The 19,499-nt window shown below is 42.0% G+C and overlaps 1 protein-coding gene across 2 annotated transcripts; it reads right to left on the minus strand.

Moving 5' to 3' along the window:
* Nucleotides 1–398: 398 nt before the first annotated feature.
* si:ch211-79m20.1 (serine/arginine repetitive matrix protein 1) lies at nucleotides 399–17,596 on the minus strand. 2 transcript variants are annotated; one of them, XM_031289114.2, is made up of 7 exons: nucleotides 16,665–17,596; nucleotides 7,589–7,691; nucleotides 5,683–5,745; nucleotides 5,347–5,543; nucleotides 3,324–4,503; nucleotides 2,014–2,149; nucleotides 399–1,457 (listed from the first exon to the last, which is right to left on the minus strand). In XM_031289114.2, the coding sequence occupies exons 1-6, from the start codon at nucleotides 16,734–16,736 to the stop codon at nucleotides 2,022–2,024; spliced, it is 1,743 nt and encodes a 580-aa protein (XP_031144974.1). In that variant the 5' UTR covers nucleotides 16,737–17,596; the 3' UTR covers nucleotides 399–1,457; nucleotides 2,014–2,021. The 2 variants fall into 2 exon arrangements, with proteins under 2 accessions (XP_031144974.1, XP_031144973.1); XM_031289113.2 differs by having other exon boundaries at nucleotides 5,683–5,748.
* Nucleotides 17,597–19,499: the final 1,903 nt, after the last annotated feature.

Consider the following 19,499-nt stretch of genomic DNA (forward strand, 5'->3'; position numbering starts at 1 on the left):
CTTCACCCTCTCTTCGTCCCTCTCCCTCTCCCTCTCTGCCGTTCATCTTCTGTCCATTCCTGCACTGACACCCCTCCCCCCCCCGTCCTCCCTCGTCTCTCTTTCACCATGCGATACTTCTCTGTTGACGTGTCTGTCGGCGAGTTCCTATAGCAACCAGACATTTCTGCTGACCCTAGCCTCGCTTTGCGTGACAGAGCTGCAGGGCGTTCAGTCATAGGGCAAAGACTAGCAGAGGCTACTGCATGAGTGCACGTACACAGCTAAACACATATGCACACACTTTACATGCACAATGCATTACATTCATGCATTGACATGTCACACAGATATACACATGCATGCACACTCAAACACGTACACAAAATCTGAAACACAAGTAGACAACTATAAACAAATACGCATTGAACATTTTTATTTTTTACTAAAAATAACATTCATAACAGTAACAGTTGTACAACCAATAATTATAATCTGAAACATGTCTGCAACAATAATTACACTTGAGAACATGGAGGACTTCATATCCTCCTTTTTAAATAAGTTAAGAAATAAAGTTTTTCCCCCCAGAAATCATTTTCTAAAAGCATTTAGACATACAGTGTTGGCTATAACTGGCTCATCTCTAAAAGCCAGGTTTTTAAGACTTGCTTTAATGTGGATATTCATAGCATGTTATCTAGGCAGGCATTTGGTTGTTATTCCATTTCGATCTGGCAGTAGTACAAAATGAGCAGGTTATCGATATTTTCCAGTACATTAAGCTACAGTAAACGGTAGAGCACTTCTCTAGTCAATGTAGTATGATCAGTGTATGGCTACTCCAGTGTTAGATACAGTTAGATTCAGACATTGTAGGATAACAGTAATGTTTGGCATTGAGGCCTGAGCTGCACTCTCCAGTTTTTCCAGTTATTGTCCCAGTGTAGAAATCCAGTTCTCCACTTTTCCAATTTTATCTTGAGCTCCACATTTAGCCCCCAATAATGACTTCTTAGTCCAAGTCATTGTCAAGTTCTCCATTTGTGGACCAATCAGTAGTTGAGCTAGAAGTCAAATATGTTAAAGCAGCCAATCAATGGCTGTCAACTGCATGAAGAGACCACCAGTCTAGCATTGGATGTATGATAATCTTCCATCGATCCATGTTATTGGGATTGTATGGAATGAAATCCAGTGTTTAGTGTGACAAATATCCTCTATTCCAAAGAGTTTAATGAGATTGCACTTAAAATATATCCATAAAGCCGGACGCTCTGCGGCAGCTCTGGAGCAGGAAAGGTGGCTTTCTCTAAAGCTGTCCAATAAAAAACAGCGGCCCATGTCCCATCACCTCTGTGGATCCTTCAGCAACCGTCCACAGAGACAATCATCCCACATTCAAGAATTCCATGTTTCTTGTCTCTCCATAGTCCTTTGGTACAATTTGTCTGACTTTTGGTTAGCTTTACCATTTCCTGTCAGGGAAAGAGAAAATCATAAGATAAATAAGCTATTTTTTAATTTGTTTACACTCATAAATAAATTCATCTCACAGCCTTTTTTTAACATATGACTGGAGTCACAAATGCTGTACATATATTTTCCATTCACCTCCATCCTTTTGCACAGACAATAATTGTTTTGTTTTTGTTCCAGCAAAGAAAACCCACCTTTAAAGCAGTGTTATAAAGATGTTGATTCACAGAAAGTAAGTCAAATAAATGGCAGAAAAGAAATCAATCTGTAAAAACGTTTAGCAAATTCACATATTCTTATTCTGGCATTCAGCCTCACAGAGTTTGACTGCAGGAAGAAACTTAATTTGCGAAGCTGCAGGTGAATCTAAGACTCAGTTTGTTATTTTATTGCCCAGAGAGGTCAGGCTCTCATATAGGGATTCAAAGCATCAAAAATACTTTTGCACAGATGATTTAGACCATCATCCTCTCTCTCATTATGTCCCCATGCTGCCTCAGTTTACTAAAGCGAGATTATTACCCCTCCCTCCATCCCTCAGGCTCATTCGCTCACCTGCAGCTCTACATGATCATGGCTCTGATGGCTGCTTTGCTGATGCGTTTGCGGTGTTTCCTCCTGCGGCGAGGCGAGGCTGGACGGAACGGGGCCCGACGGGCTGAGGGCGAGATGGGAGCCGCAGTAGAGAGGGCTGAAGGAAATCAAGAGAAGGTAGAGGACACAGTAAGTACAAAAGTAGTGGTGTCAAAGATGTAATGTGTGAGAGATTAGCAAAACAATAAGAAAACTTTCCTCCTCAGAAAACTCACAACACTGTTTGTGTGTGATGTGTTCAAAACAGCTAAGAAAAACAGCAAAGCAGAAGGAAGTGTGACACTAAAGCATCTGACTCCGACACTGGAGGCTGAGTTTTGTGTCCTCTTAAGTTATGAGGACTTGATACTGTCACTGGAGGGCCATGAACAACCATCAAACACAGAGGAGAAAAACACTAGATAGAAAAATAACATAAAAAGAAATTTTACACAGGGTGTGTATAGCTCCTGTAGTGTCTCAAACTGCACTCTGAAGAGCAGTTCATAGATAGACGTTGTTGTATCTGATGCTGAATCTTTGCTTGTAATAAACCTTTTTATAATCAAGAACAGTGTCGGCGGATTCCTCTTCATACAGCATCACAGCATTACTATTTAAGGCACCACAATGTCTGCGTAACAAAGTCTGGGACCGCATGCAGGTTTCAGTCAAACATGAAGCAGTGGGAAGTCCACCTCTCAGACTGCAGAGCTCTCAGAGGGTTTAGGAAGAATAGCAGGACACATGTGGTCATGACGTTTGGTCGTGAGTGTGCAGTGGGCTGCTTCCTATCCGGGAAACTCCCCCATTCATTCTCTCATACATTAAAAGCTAAAATTCCAAGACATGCTCTAACACGGAGACAACACACACACATGGCAACTGGACTGTAGCGGTAGTAGTAGTGGTTACCCCTCCGTCGCCCCTCTGTCATAGTTATGTCATCAGGGTTATCTCAGATTGGGCTTTAGATGTCATAGATATATGACGTTAGATACATATTGCAATAAAAAGCCTGTGTTCCAAACATTGGAGATGGAGCTTAAAAGATGTGGTTAACAAGTCAGGGAGGGTTTAACGAAAGACGCTGCTAAGTCTGCCGTCTCACTTATTATAATCTTGTGAGTCCCCAAACTTAATTAACTGCCTGGACTGCCTCTTGCACTACATGTCCAATTTGTAATTGTTGGAAGAACTAATATTAAAAAACATTTGGCAAAAGTGACCGGTGACATGTAAAACCAACTTTCATCCACACTTACACACATTCTCACACAGATGAGCGGTACCTGTTTTAAATGTAGTCGGCTTTGGTCTTTGCTGAGGATGATGCGGATGAAGATGAGTCTGTCGATCCGGTTCCCTCTGTATTATCTCCAGGACTTTCTGTCTCCTCTCCTCCTCTGTTAAATGACTAACCCCGCTGGTCAGATTTGAGTCTTTTTCCTTCCCCTGATTGGACAGCTCTGCCGCGGCTGAGTCCCCACTATTGGCAGACCCATTTTCCTCCCTCTCGTTCCCTTCTTTTTGACTGGTCGTAGCAGTCTCAGTCTGTTTGTGTTTCGTGACCTCTGTAATTGTTTGGCTGGTCACTGAGTCTTTCTGATTGGTGGTCATTGGATTGGTGGGGTTTTGTTCTAATTTGGGCGGCAGGGTTGGGCTGTCAGGCGGAGAGGCGCTGTCTGATTGGGGAGTGTTAAGTCGATATTGTGTCCTCAGCTCTTGGTCCTCCGCTGCTCCATGGTTGAACTGATGTGGATAACGTGGCTGATGACGATATTGATATTGCTGTGGAAACTGCTGCCTTTGCTGATGCTGCAACAACTGTTGCTGCCTCTGCGTGTGATCTGGATGATGCACTCCCCCACCGCTGTTTGCTACATGCACACCGCTCTCCTCCCTGCTCCCATCATACCCGCTCCCGTGCCCGACTTGCTGTGTATTTCCCATGATGCTATGCTCCGCCCTTGCTTCAGATGGCCAGCTACTAACCGACCCGAGCACCCCAGCAATCGGCTGGCGCACCCCCGGCTGCACGTGTGTGGGGGCCTGGTGCACCCTGGGCTGCGTCCAGTGCACCAGCTGGGTGTAACTGCCCTGCTGCCACTGCCTCGCCACCGGCTCACGTTCCTCAGGGTGGTAGTGCTGCTGGTTGTGCTTCAGGTCGTCGTGGCGATGGAGGTCGGCCTTGGAAGCGTGAGTCTTTGGTGGAGCTTGGTGGACGGTCCGGGGGAGGGGCAAGGGAAGGTGGGAGGATGGGGGAGGCTGCTGCGGTGGAGGTGGAGGGGGGTTGGGCTTGGGGTTGCTCTGAATGGAGGAGTGAGACATGGGAACAGATGAGGAGGAAGAGGAAGATGAGGAGGATGAGGAAGATGAGGGAGGTTGGCACCTGCAGCTGACGTGGTCTTCTACTGAGATGATGGCTTTGTCGTAGTGGGCTTTCTTGTTTATGTACTGGATTTTTATCACCTGGATAGGAGGCAGAAAAAAATCAAAAAGATTAGCACACAAAATCTAACACAAATCAAGCATTAATGAAGTTTGGGGTCCAGACATGATGGAAATCCCACAGAAACTATACAAAGAGAACTCCAACAAATCAATCTCATTGTTTTGTTTCACTTAAACCAACACACTGTTGCTGTGCAATGGCACCTGTTGCAACCAGCAGCAGAGTTGAAGACGTTTCCAGACAAGCTAATAATTCCATAAAATTTGGTGGCTTCATTCCAAGACTTACTGATGTATAAATTGCTGGAGAAAGAAAGGTTGGGTTACGTGTTCTTGAAGTTACATCATGTATAGAATCAGGTTCTGCATATTAACTTGCAATGTCTACCCAAAGGGTGCACATCATCCTTTGAATATTAAAACGACAACACAGAGCTTTTTAAATCTTCTGAGCCTTTGATAAGAAGCAAGATGAGAAGATTGATACTACTCGTATGACTGTAAATACATAACATAAAGTAAAAGTAAAAGTATGTCTTACATATGTTGCTCGAGCCATTAGAATGTTACCTCAGCTTAGCATTACAGTAAAGCTGCAGTGGGTAGAATGCAAATAAACACCATAATTTGAAGTTTAAAAGATTATCTAAAGCCCGAAAACAGAGCCAAGAGGAGGTGCAGAGGTCTAGTTTTCTCTCAGACCACCTGAATTGCAATATGATGACAGATTATTATGGAATCTTTGCTAAATGATGCCAAAAATAAAAAGCCGCTAGCAGCTTTAAGACTAGAAACACGTGGAAATAGCTATCCAATGGAAACTAAATTTTCCTCGTTGCAGCTGCTGTATGCACTGTGTACCTGCAGGTATCTGCTGGAGGTGACAGTGGGGATACACTGCAACAGTCTGGTGTTACAGCAGCCCGAACATCTCTGCACCTCCACGCATGGTGGCCATAACAGGAAGTTGGCATTGCGGCGGTCCAGCATGGACCTGGTCACCTCCATCACCTCCGTCCGAACTTTACACACCGCCTGCTGAGCCGGCTGTGCCTCCACTGGTAGGAGAGGGAGCAAGAAGAGAATGAGAAGGCGATATTTGGTAGGAATGGCATAGGAAGTGTTGAGAGACAGAAGGCAGAAGCAGAAGGATAGAAAAAGACACAGGAAGGGACACAAATAGATGAGGAAACCTACCAAGACTTCTAGTGTATCGGCCATGGGTGTGGTTTTTGAGAATATCATGCTCGTCTTCTTCCTCTTCTACAGAAAAAGGAGGAGGGGAGATTAAAGGAGGGAAAATACGGGGGGAGGGGGGGGGGGGGGGGAGAATGAGACAAAAACAAAAACAAAGAGTTAATAAAGTCAACTTACAATAATATCTTCCAACTTTTATCTGAAATCTGGGCCACATTGAGCCAGCACTTTTACAAGCGATGAGAGAAATCTGTAAAGCATGTGAGGCTGTTAGGGCAGTTTTTAGAAAAGCTCATTGTTCAATGCAAAAAGGAAGCCATTTTTTCTCCTCCCGGTAAAACAATTAGGCTATTTTCTGCAGCAATTTGTCTCCACAATGTCAAGAATACTATTGACGAGAGATATGAGATGTTAAATATAGCTCTTGTGTGGATCTGTGAGTGTGCATGTTTGCACTCTTACATTTGTCGTTATTTCATACTGTTGCCCCTTAGTCCTAATTATATCCCTGGTGTAGATTGCTTTTGGTCACTGTGTGTGTGTGTGTGTGTGTGTGTGTGTGTGTGTGTGTGTGTGTGTGTGTGTGTGTGTGTGTGTGTGTGTGTGTGTGCTAATTAACTGCCTGGTGCATAAAGAGAACAGTTTCTTATTGTTCTCAAAAGGTAGTTTGTAATTATATCTGTGCCGTTATCTGTTCCTACATGTTTTGTAAGACTGACTGCTTTCTTTATGTAGTAACAATTCTGTTAAAGCCAGTTGGCCAATAAGAATCAGCACACTGGTTCTGTAACTTACAGTAAATCGTGGTTGAGCTAAGTGCTAATGTCAACACAAAATTTACGATGAAAACCAACAAAATCTGACCACAAACAGAACACGGCGTCGTAAAAACCACAATAATGACAACACGCAGATCCATCAAATAAATCATGCATCTGCTGCCCTTAAAAAAACTTGTTCCCAAACTCACAGGCTTCTGCAAAAATAAAAACATACACTTTGAGTCACTTCCTCGTGCCCTGTTTCTGAGAATCCTTCCCTCTGTTGGTTCCTCTCTTGTTATGCCACTGTATTATTTAGGTATATGGAATGATCAAAGAGCTGTCTATTAACATATGTATGCGTGACTTGATTCTTCAGAAGGATAAGATTAATGAATTTTTTAATCACCCGCCGAGCTGCGTGTGCATGTGTCTGACTGTTTAGGTTTTCGGGGGTGGAGGCATCGAGGGGGGTGGTGGTCTCTTTCTGTCACACAAACACACACATCCATATTTCAAAGCATGGAGAGGAATCCAGAGCAGGAGAACAATGCAGTGACCTTGTGCTGGAAGTTTCTCTTGCTCTGTCTCAGATTGTCTGAAAAAAACCAAGGTTACAGCTCTCTTTTTCTCTCTCTCTCTCTCTCTCTCTCTCTCTCTCTCTCTCTTTCTCTCTCTCTCTGGTTAGAGCCCACTTTCGTTTGAGTATGAATACTGTGTAAAGATGAAGGATGTGGATGTCTTTATGAATGTGTGGGACTGTGAAGGCATTCTTTTCTCTTTAACAGACTTAAAAATCATCTCTTAAGATGTTTAAGTTAATTTAATTGTGTTTTATTGTTGTTTTTAGTTTTTTGTATTGTTGTCTGTATTTCTCTCTCTCTCATTCTCTCTCTCTCTCTCTCTCTCTCTCTCTCTCTCTCTCTCTCTTGATCAAGCTGGTTCATCATTCTTGCTGCTGCTGTCTCGGGTAAATATTGCCTTAACATGGAGCCTGGCACATACGCTGATGCTCTCCCTTACTGCATTCCTATCTCTTAAGGCCTCTGTAGACACACATAAATGCTTACCTCCTCCATGTCTGTGTTATTAGTGTGTATGTGTGTGTGTGTGTGTGTGTGTGTGTGTGTGTTGGTCATTAGTACCTATTGCATTGGTCTCCTGCAGCAGCAGCAGCTTCAAGTCGTCCACAGAAGAGATGGGAGAGTTCCTCACCAGGTCGACCAGCGACGAGGGGAGCGCATCACCCTGTGGAGGCAGATAGACAAACAGTGGTCATGCATTTTAGCCTTGAAAACAACATTTTTTGCAAAGTATGCTAATAACGTTTTGGGTGCTATTAGAGTGAACAGAATCAGTAGCGGTGTCCCAATTGGCCCCTTTAAATCTGCTGATTTCTAGAACAAATACATCATAATAGGCCGGCAAGGCCTAAGCAACTAAAGAAATGCAACCATTTCCTACTTGAATCATAACCAATGTACAGTATCCTTTGAAGCCCTCAGTATCCTGTATTTGTATTTGTATCTATTGTACACTATCAGTTGTTTAATGAGGCATTCAGGTGGTCCCCATCAAATTAATAAAATCACATGGTCGCATTGTTCTCACCAGGTATTTGTGCTCAAGTGCATTCACTGATATATACTAGGATAGTCAGTGATTTTGTTAATTACAGTTCTTATACTTGGGTTGAACTGCAATTTAACAACAGCAGAAGGAACTGCAAATATCTCATAAAAGTTACATGAGCAGAAAGATATTTTAATCTTTTTTTCTTTCTTTAAAGTTCATCTATTTTTTACCATTCTAAAATATCAAAAGAGAAAGTGAGGGGGAGAGAGAGAGAGAGAGAGATGTACAGCGAAAGAGGGCTGATGTATAATATCTCATTCCTCCATCTCCTGTCAACACTTGCTCCAGTTTCACTTCCTGCTGCAGAGGAAATGATGGTTGTGATTGGTGTTTGTTGCTGCTGTTGTCACTCTCTCCCTGTCTGTTTACCCACAAACACCGCAGTTGCCCCCGGTGTAACACAGGAAATTAGCCTCTCTCATCTTTCTCCCAATGCAATGTCAGTTAACATGCTTATATAAGGTCAATATCTTGAGTTAAATCCCAGATTTGGTAAAAGATTGTTTAAAATAAGCATGTACAGCATTTAAAGCGAAATCATCGACATGTTCAAAGTTTACAAAACGTAACTGTATTGTCAGTTATTACTCAACAAAGTTATGTAAGTAATTTAATTTTTCACTCAATGAACTAAGATTAATATGATCCAGTGTGGTTGGTTCGGTGGTGTGGTTGTGTGTGTGTTTTTTTATGGAGATCAGAGGCAGATTACCGCTGTCTGTGTCACATTTTGCTTTGATTGGCTGTAAGTTGATACTATCTCAGAGCAGTTGGATCATCAGTTGATATAGCCACATGCCAAAAAGGTGCCAAATTAGGGTGTGTTAAGAATGTGAGAAAATTATTTTGGATAACTCCCTGAGATGCCAGGAGAGAAAAGTAAAAGGATTATTTTTCTCACTGCCATCATGATACAAAATCTATGACATCTTTAGAGTATCTTACAAGTAAACATGTGGCCACTAATGATGAAGGCTCACTCCCCAAAGACAGTTAGTCAGAAAAATATATAAAACATGCAAATTCATTTCTTTACAGTCTCATTTTGTATGTAACAGTGTTATCTGTCAGAGCTTTTCCATTCCTCCTGTGGATTTGTGAACTTTATTCATGAATTGCAATTGCATATTACTGATATAGTGTATTGCGTCAACTGGAAACGTTGCACTCTATTGCTGACATGATTTTCCATTATTATTATCAGGAGCATCAACATTCAGAGCACTTTCTGCATTTATTAAAGTTTTCTGTTTGTAATTTGTTTGATTGAATGTCCAACCTTTTTATATTTAAACTTTATTCAACCCCAAAACTATGATTTTAGCCCAAATAAAACAACTTTTAGCCAATCTACTTTCTTCTTACATTCAAACGACAGTGATTATACAGGACAAACGCGGCTTAGTTAATGTGATAACATTATGTAGATGAGGATGAGATTAAAATATTATCTTTTAACACTGCATTTATACCTGCATCAATTTCCTGCTAATTCTCCAGCCACATACCATTAAACCATTGCAGTAGAAGAAGAGGGTGCAACAAGATTTTAAAATTAAAAAAGGGTCAGTCAAACGGCAAATGAAAAAGAAAACTGTGTAAAATGTGATGAAAATATGGCATTTTTATGTTTTATGAGGACACTTTAGTGCATGTTTAGCTATCCTGCTTTACACACATGACGCATTTTGTTTTCATTGCCAGCAAACTTTTCCGCCTCGCATAAAAAATGTTTTGCAATGTTTCGACTTTAAAGATTTCTGGTGTTTCTATTCAGGTTTTTTATGTGCAAACTGAAAGTGTGCATACAAATAGATAGATGGAAACACAGTTACTGTTCCAACGAATTCTGAAACAGAAGAGGACAAAAATACCATTCTAGAGAGAAACTGATACAGTTGCATTTCTTTCTCATAAAATAACCAATAATACCACACAGAGGAACAGGACAATATGACTAGCTACATACACTATGACACAATGTAAAATTTTCAGTCGTCAGAAATTGTGTCACACTGTTTATACCAAGGTAGTATATTTCATGTAATACCTCTGGTTGTACAACGATGCAAATTAATGAGCTGGATTGTTTTGTGGCAATATAGGATTTACAGGAATTCATCAGTTTATGTCCCTCTCTGAGTCTAAGTACATTTTTCTTCTAGTCTTCCCCTTCTCCGTCATGTTCTTTCTTTCTCTCTCTCTCTCTCTCTCTCTCTCTCTCTCTCTCTCTCTCTCTCTCTCTCTCTCTGTCTGCTTTGTGGGCAGTGGTAGCTCAGGACACCTGGATGACTTTCATGAGCCATTGGCTGACCTAGTTAAGCAAACACACACACACACACACACACACACTCACCCCCTCTTTTTCAGTTCACATACAGATGCTTAACCACTTAACTGTCCGCCCAATTTGTCCAGAGAGCGCCACACACACACACACACACACACACACACACACACACACACACACACACACACACACACACTCACACACACACACACACACACACACACACACACACACACACACACACACACACTCACACACACACACACACACACACACACACACACACACACACACACACTCACACACACACACACACACACACTCACACACACACACACACACACACACACACACACACACACACAGTTTTCACCCTGTAACATGCTATTATTACAGTGACAGTGCTAATCGCAAACACATGCACTGAAATTAGAGAGTGGAACACACAGACAGGAAATAGTTCCTCAAATGGACAAACAACAAACTGCTGGTTAAAAAAGGGCAGAGAACTAGACAACAAGCTAATAATAGTGGTTTGACCAGAAGATTTATATTACCCAGGATTAATCTGACACAGGTTCCTTATTTGCTATCTAACACACACACACACACACACACACACACACACACACACACACATATACACAAAATAGGCCTCTCCTGTTTTAATTCTCTGTGGAGCCTGTAAATGTCTTTTCTCAACATGTATATAGAAAGTTTGGCATTTTTCATATCTTACACTGCGTGAGTGTATGTAGCTAAACTCTTGGGTCAAGAAGATTGTCTAGTACGATGTCATCATGTACAAGCAGGTCTCACACACACACACACACACACACATACATACTGCAAAAACACACACTGCATGGGGCCTTAGAGGAAGCCTGGAAGGCAAAGAGATTTTATGGAATGTTTGAGGAGAAAGGTGAATGTGTAATGGAATGTAATTATGGGGCCAGCTGACTGGTCTCACACACACACACACACACACACACACACACAGAAACATGCTATCACACAGAAACACGGTTTTTAAAAAGTAAACACACACAAAAACACTGAATCCAAGTGCGTGACCGCGCTGTCACAAAATATGCCTTCTTTTATCAGAGGTATGGCAGAGGGCCAGCATACTGTCGCATAAACTTGATAGACTCACAGAGCCCGGTGGGTACTCTCTCTCTCTCTCTCTCTCTCACACACACACACACACACACACACACACACACACACACACACACACACACACACACACACACACACACACCAGTAGAACAGACAGATTCCCACCCTGCTGCAGAGATGAGGGTAAAGATGATGGATGAAAAGACGACAGAAGAGAGGAGCAGACAGGAGGGTAGAGGAGGAAAGAAAACAGGAGACAAGATGATAATCTAATAATACAGTAAAGGAGGAGAAGGAAGAGAAGCAGTCTCAGGGCTGAGCGGGGTCCTTGAGCAAGGCAGTAAACCCCTCTGCGTGTTCAATGCTCTGCCACAGTGTGTTATACAGTAAGATCACCAAAAGGCTCTAAAAACCTCAGGGACTTCTTGTACTGGTATAAACGGCAATATGAATACCCACAATAAGCACTGACACATCTTCACAAACCTAGAGCTGAAACAATTAGTGTTAGTAATATAATAATAATAATAATAATAATAATAATAATAATATAATTGTTTATGCCACTTTTTATTCAACATTCCCATCTTGTGAAATGTTATGATTTCCTGCTTTTCTTTGTCGATTAGTAAAATAAATATCTTTTGACTGCCGTTCCAACAAAATAAGCAATTTGATGGCATTACCTTGGGCACTTTAGGAAGTCATGATAGGCATTTTTCACTATTTTCTGACATTTTACAGAAAAAAATAAGTAACCGATTAATCAAGAAAATAATCAGCTGATTAACTGATAATAAAAAGAATCATTAGTTGTAGCCCAAACACAAATGGTTGCACTACAAGAACAATGAAAATGCAGTCCAGTCTTCCTGTACAATCTTTGACACTGGTTTGATATGCACAAAGTAGCACAAAAGCTAAATTACCAGCCAGTTTGAGTGAAAAGTTAGCATCCACGGCTAGCTGATACTGTTAGCTGCATACCGTCAGCTGCTTCGAAGGAAAAGCCTTCCAGCTGCTGGGAGTCCGATTAAATACAAGGAAGCATTAATTCTACTGTGAAACAGCCGTAAGCGCATTCACAGAAGTGTTTTAATAATCCTGGAATGTTGTCTCACTGCTTACAGTAATTAAAGTTGGTCTAGATTTATTGTATATTTGCAATGTTAGTGCTTTCCTCCAGTAGAATACCAGTATTGTTATCTGTTGTTACAGAAAGTTGAAAATATGATATTGATTCCAGCATTAATTGTCTTAATTTGCAGCATGTGGAACCATAGACACGCCTAAATGCACACAGATAGTGCATACATCTTTCATTTAGTCCATGTCACCATTGCAATGTCAAACAATTTGACACAAAGTAAAAAAAAATCTCCACTTTTTTTATATCTGTAACCTTTCAGCCCAGTTTCATAGCAGTTTGTGAAATGGTCACGGTATTTAATCTATTGATTCGTGTACTGAACACGTTAATGTCGTTATTTTCGTGTGGTGAGCATGAATTTTAAAGTAATGTATTTCAATGGGAAGCATATTTTAGATAGATATAGATTACGGTAGCGAGTAGTATTGATAAGGCGAAAATCCGCGCAGGGAGGTTGGTCGGGCTGGTGAATGGGTCAAACAATACAGGACTTTCACCCCGGAGACCGGGGATCGCATCCCGCGCGTTGCAGTTCCTTTCAGCATTATTCTCTTCCTAACCACAACCGTCCCGTTGTTGTCGGCGTCTCCTGCGTGTGACGGTTCCTTTCCCAGTTCTTCTTTTCCTAACCACAACCGTCCCGTTGTTGTGACCGGTGTGTGGCGTTTCATGTCCCCGTTGTTGCGTGCCACAGAGACCGCGGATCTTGTCCCTGCGCCCGGGGATCGTGTCCCACGTGTGGCGGTCCGTCCTGTTGTTGTCGCCGGCGTGTGGCGTTTCATTTCCCCATTTGTAGCGTCCCCCAGAGCAGCCCAGTGTCATGGCAGTTCGTGAAATGGTAACGTTCGAAAATCGTGACCTGTACATGAATCAATAAATCTAAATAACGTGACCATTTCACGAACAGGCGTGAGACCGGGTTGAACCTTTTCATCTAGTGGTTTTAATTTCTATCCTTTGTATAGATAATCCTTTTTTTTCAAATAAGTAACTCCACAAATCCATATGACTTTTATCATTTTGTTCAAACAAATGACTCTCTGGCTAGATTTTTCCTCTAATTCTACACCACACGGGGCTTACAAACAAATACTCTTATGTACCACTGCGCTTTTCTATCTCACACACGTGCACAACAGAGGCACAGCCCCCCGGCTGTACACACACACACAAACACAAGCACATATGTCCACTAACACATACGCAGCTACACCCGGCCATGCACCCAGATGTGTGTGCACACACACAAATACACACACTGCTACACAAGGTCTGTGAAATCCCTGGCAGATTAGTTGGGTTTCTTATGTAAAATGGATCAAGCCGGGCAGCAGCAACTCATCCAAACTGACCCACAGAGACAATAGTCAGACTACAAACTGTTTAAAATCCACCAATTAGATGTGTGTGTGTGTGTGTGTGTCACTGTGAGTGTGTTGATGTAACATTCATATGAACAGCAGATGATGAAAGCACTGAGGTCTGACCTGTTGTGTGAGTGCTTTTGTGTGTTTGTATCTGACTCCAGTTCTGTTTAAATGGATTATAAAAAAAAAAAGAACCCCGTAACAATACACTATTTTGTGTGTGTGTGTGTGTGTGTGTGTGTGTGTGTGTGTTTATTTGTAAAGATATTATATAATCACTAAGGTTTGATTGGATTGCTCAGAAAAACAGCTGCACAGTAAACAAAAATGGACCATCATGTTTTTTAGATGTACTTATAACGTCAACCTTAGTGAACCTGTGGTGACTGCTGAATAATCTGTGTGTGAGAGTGTGTGTGCATGTGCGTGTGCATGTTTGTGTGTGTGTGTGTGTGTGTGTGTGTGTGTGTGTGTGTGTGTGTGACAAACTGAAGTCTTTTCCACAGACAGATGTGGCAGAACTAAGACGTCAAAGATGTCTCCATTTTTTCCATCACTGGACTAAACATTGTGACAAGAAGAGGATTAGAGTGTCACGGAGTCCCAATTGGACTCACATGGTAGGTCAGTGTTCTTTTAAATACAAAAACATGTCAGATGTCCAAAAGATGTCAGTGCTACAGTAAGCTGCAGTTTGACTCATCGTGCACATGAAGTCGAGCATGCTGATAGTTTCCGTGATTATCCTGTAGATTACGGGAGCCCAGGTTTAACTCCAACAACAGCCAGTTTAAACCCAAAGTGCCTGTGTGCTTGGACTGAGCTTCTGCCTTATGTAGTTCAATGTGCACCATTGAGTGTTTGTTGCATGTGTACTATGTGAACTGTAATTATGTGAATGTCAAAGAGTTCTCCAATCGTTGGTTCCACCAGCTACACGATGTGGAGCCTTTGAGATGCTTTGAGATTCCTACGTAAGTCGTAAGAAACACAAGTAACTAAGCAAAGGCAGAAGCAGCGCGATGTTGGTATACAAAAAAATATATACAAAAATATACAAAAATGTTAGGATGGAGTGGACGGTTGGATGTACAAAGTATGAGACACCAGAGATCATGGTTAATTACTCATTTCTTACGTGTTAACCCCAGAGGTTATGGTCTGGATGAGAGCCTGCTTTAATTTCTACTCAATACGCTATCATTGCTAGGTTTTACAGTGGTCATCTGACAGCCCATCCACATGACAAAGTGTTGGAGATGACCAAATGAGGATGTAAACAGCATGACTTGTGAGACACCTTGCCATCTTAGGTAAAACATTAAATTTTTTCGTTTAGAAAATAAAGATAATACTGGTACGGTTACATTGGTTTTGCATGTCAAGATGAGGTGGATAAGCATCATTGGTACAGAGCAAAAAGTAATTGCACATCATACACATAACAGTGTTGTTGGACATGTTGACCAATTTTAGCCGTATAGAAGATACTCAGTTGGAGTTTTGTGCAGACTTTGTTTCTTTTCTACCATAATGTGTATTTGGTCACCTGAAAGTTTCTGTTTGCTGGCTGCCAGCTAAAGGTGTCTGGTGGAAACACTGGGCTGAATAAGGTAACAGTACACACAGCACTGAGAGAATATATCCCAGAGAAAATACTTTCAGTGGTGGAGTGACAACAGGACCTCAGTGTGGTGTGGTGTTCTGGTGTGACAGTATTCCAGCAGCAGGAGTTAGCAGTAGATTTAACTCCTTCTGCTGGACCATCAGCCAAGGCCCTGCCTCACCCTCTCTCTCTCTCCCTCTTTCTATGACAGAATGACTCTTCCTTTTATGAGACATGAAGAGGAACCGCAGAGAGAAACAGATCCCTCAATCTGCAGAAGCTGCAGAGTCACAGATGGGAAAACTGGAAAGACTGATGTACAGGCTGTCACACACACACACACACACACACACACACACACACACACACACACACACACACACACACACACACACACACACACAGGTGGTGTATGTCAAATACTCCTTAAAAGTGAAGGAAGTTCTCACCAGTCATGTCAGTGTCTGTGTGAATCCCAACCTTATTTCCTTTCATGTGTTTGTTTGTGTGTGTGTGTGTGTGTGTGTGTGTGTGTGTGTGTGTGTGTGTGTGTGTGTGTGTGTGGAAATGAATCTTACAGAACTCTCTTGGAGCAAACTCATTTTTGCCAGTTTAGTAAAAGATCAGTGAGAGGATCCAGGCAGAGAATTTAAGACAGGCAGAGATCAACAATGTCCCCATCAAGAGAATTTGGGTGATGATTTCATGGTCCAGAAAAGGGTTTATATTCAATTTTGTCTTTCTGGGTCTGTCTCACACTGAAATCGTCCCTCCAACTTGACCAGGGATGTAGTGGAGGCTTTACCCACCTAAATATTCACATGGGTTCATAAGAGAGGTAGAATATTGGACTATTCATTTGGTGGTTGCTTGCCTTATAATCATTATAACCACATTTTATTTACCACCACATCATAATGCTTTTATCCTAAAGTCAATGTTTTTATGATTGTCATTTAGTACAATCGTGCATTTTAAATCCATGCCTGTCATGTTTCCCCTCACCGACTAGAGGTCATATGTTTACCAGCACATCCCCCGGTCTTACCTCAGCGCTGCCGAGCCGCAGACGGGCCGCTGAGAGCGCAGCTAGCAGCAGCAGCAGGACCCAGGACCTCATGTTGCCGCCCAGCCTGAGGAGCCGCAAGCGACCGGCTGGGCATTTAGCACCTCGGCGTCCAATCCCCCGGCTGCACCGAGCCTGGTCCCGGTGTAGTGTGCTTGCCACTTGTGCAAGGCACGCACTGTTTAATATCCCCAAATGTGTCACTGCCTATATGCGCCGCTTGTCCGATAAATGTTTGCTCACGGTGACTCACACGCAGGCTAGACGTCTGACTCTCTCCATAAAGCTGTTTTGAAAACTCTCATAAGGAGACGTCACGGGTATACTGTGGGACAGGTGCGTAATGCGTAATGAGTGTTATATTAGCATACACGAAGGCTGCAGCCACGCGAGTCCCAATAAACTCCCGCTACGATTCCAAGAATGTCTCCAAATGCGTAATAATAAAAAACAAAAATGAAAAAGGATTCGTCAACATGTGCCAAAGTGCTCGATGTGTCCACTTTTGAGTCAAAACTCCAGTCAAAAATGTTCAGATCACGAGCTCCCGTGCCAAAATCGCAGTTTAATGTAACGATAATGCAGCATTATCCTCATTAGTGAAACCCCGCATCTCCAAAGGTCCGTGCGTAAAAGTTGGTTCACCTTGGAATGGCGCGCTCGTGCGTAAATCTCTGGACGCTCCGCTGCAAAAGTCAGATTACTCTCATCCCGGCGCGATTCACTTCACTGCAAACAGCCTATCTGTTATATTAAGCGTCTCTCTTATCGATAGCTCCACCCTGTGTATATCGCACTCTGTCTCTGCCTGTCTCTGCTCCCTGTCCCGGTGTTTCTCCGTTCACCAGCTGGGTCAGGTTGTTCTCGCCCCTCGTGCTTCTCCTCTCTGGTTGCGTCTTGAGCGGTGGGCAGCTTTTACACATAAAAACAGGCCTCCCTCCTAAGTTTCAAACATCAAGTCAGACAGACAAAGGCCGAATCATACCGGAAACTGGGCGATTTTGCTTTCAACATAAGAGAAGAGAGTGGAATGTGCATGAACATTTCATGATCTCTGTGCTGAAACTGGGTTATCACAAACAAATTAAATGTGTATGACAAATCAAGACTACTGAAGATGAGAGAAACGAGTATGGTAATTACACCAGATTGGCATCATTTCAAGTGATTTATTGAAATAAAAAAAGTACCATAGGCATTCATTCAAAAGACATGCTACATTAAAACCAACTCCAAATATAGGCTAATATAAAACTGTGTCAATTGTAGCTTGAATATTTCATGAATGTGACTGACTTTGGATAATTTATCAGCCCCACTCCATGGGTCTGAATTTATGCCTTGAAAAAAGATAGAAATAAAGCCAGAAAAAAAAACATTCTTTTTCAATTGATCACTTTCTGTTTCTCAGATGGCGCTATTGTTATTTCCACGTGTATATATTTCTGTAATGACAAGTCAGTAAGTGTGGCCTGTACGGAATTAAAAGTTTTACTTTGAAAGTTCCTTACCGGAAGTCTAAATTCTCATGTTGCTGACTTGACTCTGGTCCTCAAATGTGCGCCAGGGCCCCTGTTCCTCTCCTCTTGAAGGCAGGGCTCACCACCTCCTTATTAGGAGCAAGGAGACCTGAGCACCCATGAGTGCTCTTAAAGGGAAAGTTTGGAGCAACAATACAGATTAGTAATCCCTAATATGCATTATGTTAATGTAAAATGTCACATAACAAAACTTATGAAATGTTTATTTTTTGTCTTTTTTTTCCAACGGAAAAAGAGGTGTTGTTTTCTCTGTGATGAATAGCCTATGTGTATTAAAACAGTGATTCCCAACCTTTTTGGTCTGATGTACGGTAGTCTCGCATTGCCAGAACTCTCTCCACAGCGAGAGGTACTGTAACCCCACAGCCCTGTCAGATAAACTCACTTACCCCTTCATCTATTCCCAATGTATGTTCAAAATGTACAAAACTATTATATAAAACTTGACATTGTTAATTGTTTCATACTTGTTGAATGTGAACTACTACTACTACTACTACTACTACTACTACTACTACTACTACTACTACTACATCTACTAGCCTACTTGGAGTAAAGCTGAATGTTTCAACCATTTATCCATTACTTTTAGTTAACCATTTCAGCCGCTTGCAATACATTAAGATAACTATTTCAACTTTTATCCATAACTTTTAGCGAATCATTTTAGCTGTTAAGTCATTACTTTTAGTTATTCTTTTTTTTTTAACCATTAATTTATTATTACTTTAAAGTGCCCATATTATGAAAAAAATCACTTTTTCTGGGATTTGGGGTGTTATGTTGTGTCTCTGGTGCTTCCACACCCATACAAACTTTGAAAAAAAAACATCCATGCTGTTTTGAGTGAGATAATGGTTTCTGAATGTGTCCTGCCTTCAGTCTCCGGGTGAGCTGTTCAAAATCTGCACGGCTTTCTACGTCACTAGCTGAAACGAGGGGCCTAGGGGGCTAACCGTTAGCATGCTAGCTCGTTCTCAATGGCAAAACACTGCTACAACACACACAAATTCACCCTAATCTACAAAATAAATTGTATAGAACTACTTACATGTCCCTGTTCTGCAGGTATTCCACACAAAGTTGGAAGTGCGCCCTCATTTAGAAGAAGGCTCCCAGCTAATCCTGCCTTGTACAGGCCGAAGTTGCACAAACACCTAGCTAGCTCATGTAATCCTTACCTAGCTACTGCGCATGTGCGACTGCCAACAAAGATCTTACAGAAGTTGAGATGTCTCACTCTGTAGCTAAAACAGAGACCTGACACAGGGTGAAA

This window comes from Sander lucioperca, chromosome 4 (assembly GCF_008315115.2).
Source record: "Sander lucioperca isolate FBNREF2018 chromosome 4, SLUC_FBN_1.2, whole genome shotgun sequence".
NCBI lineage: Eukaryota > Metazoa > Chordata > Actinopteri > Perciformes > Percidae > Sander > Sander lucioperca.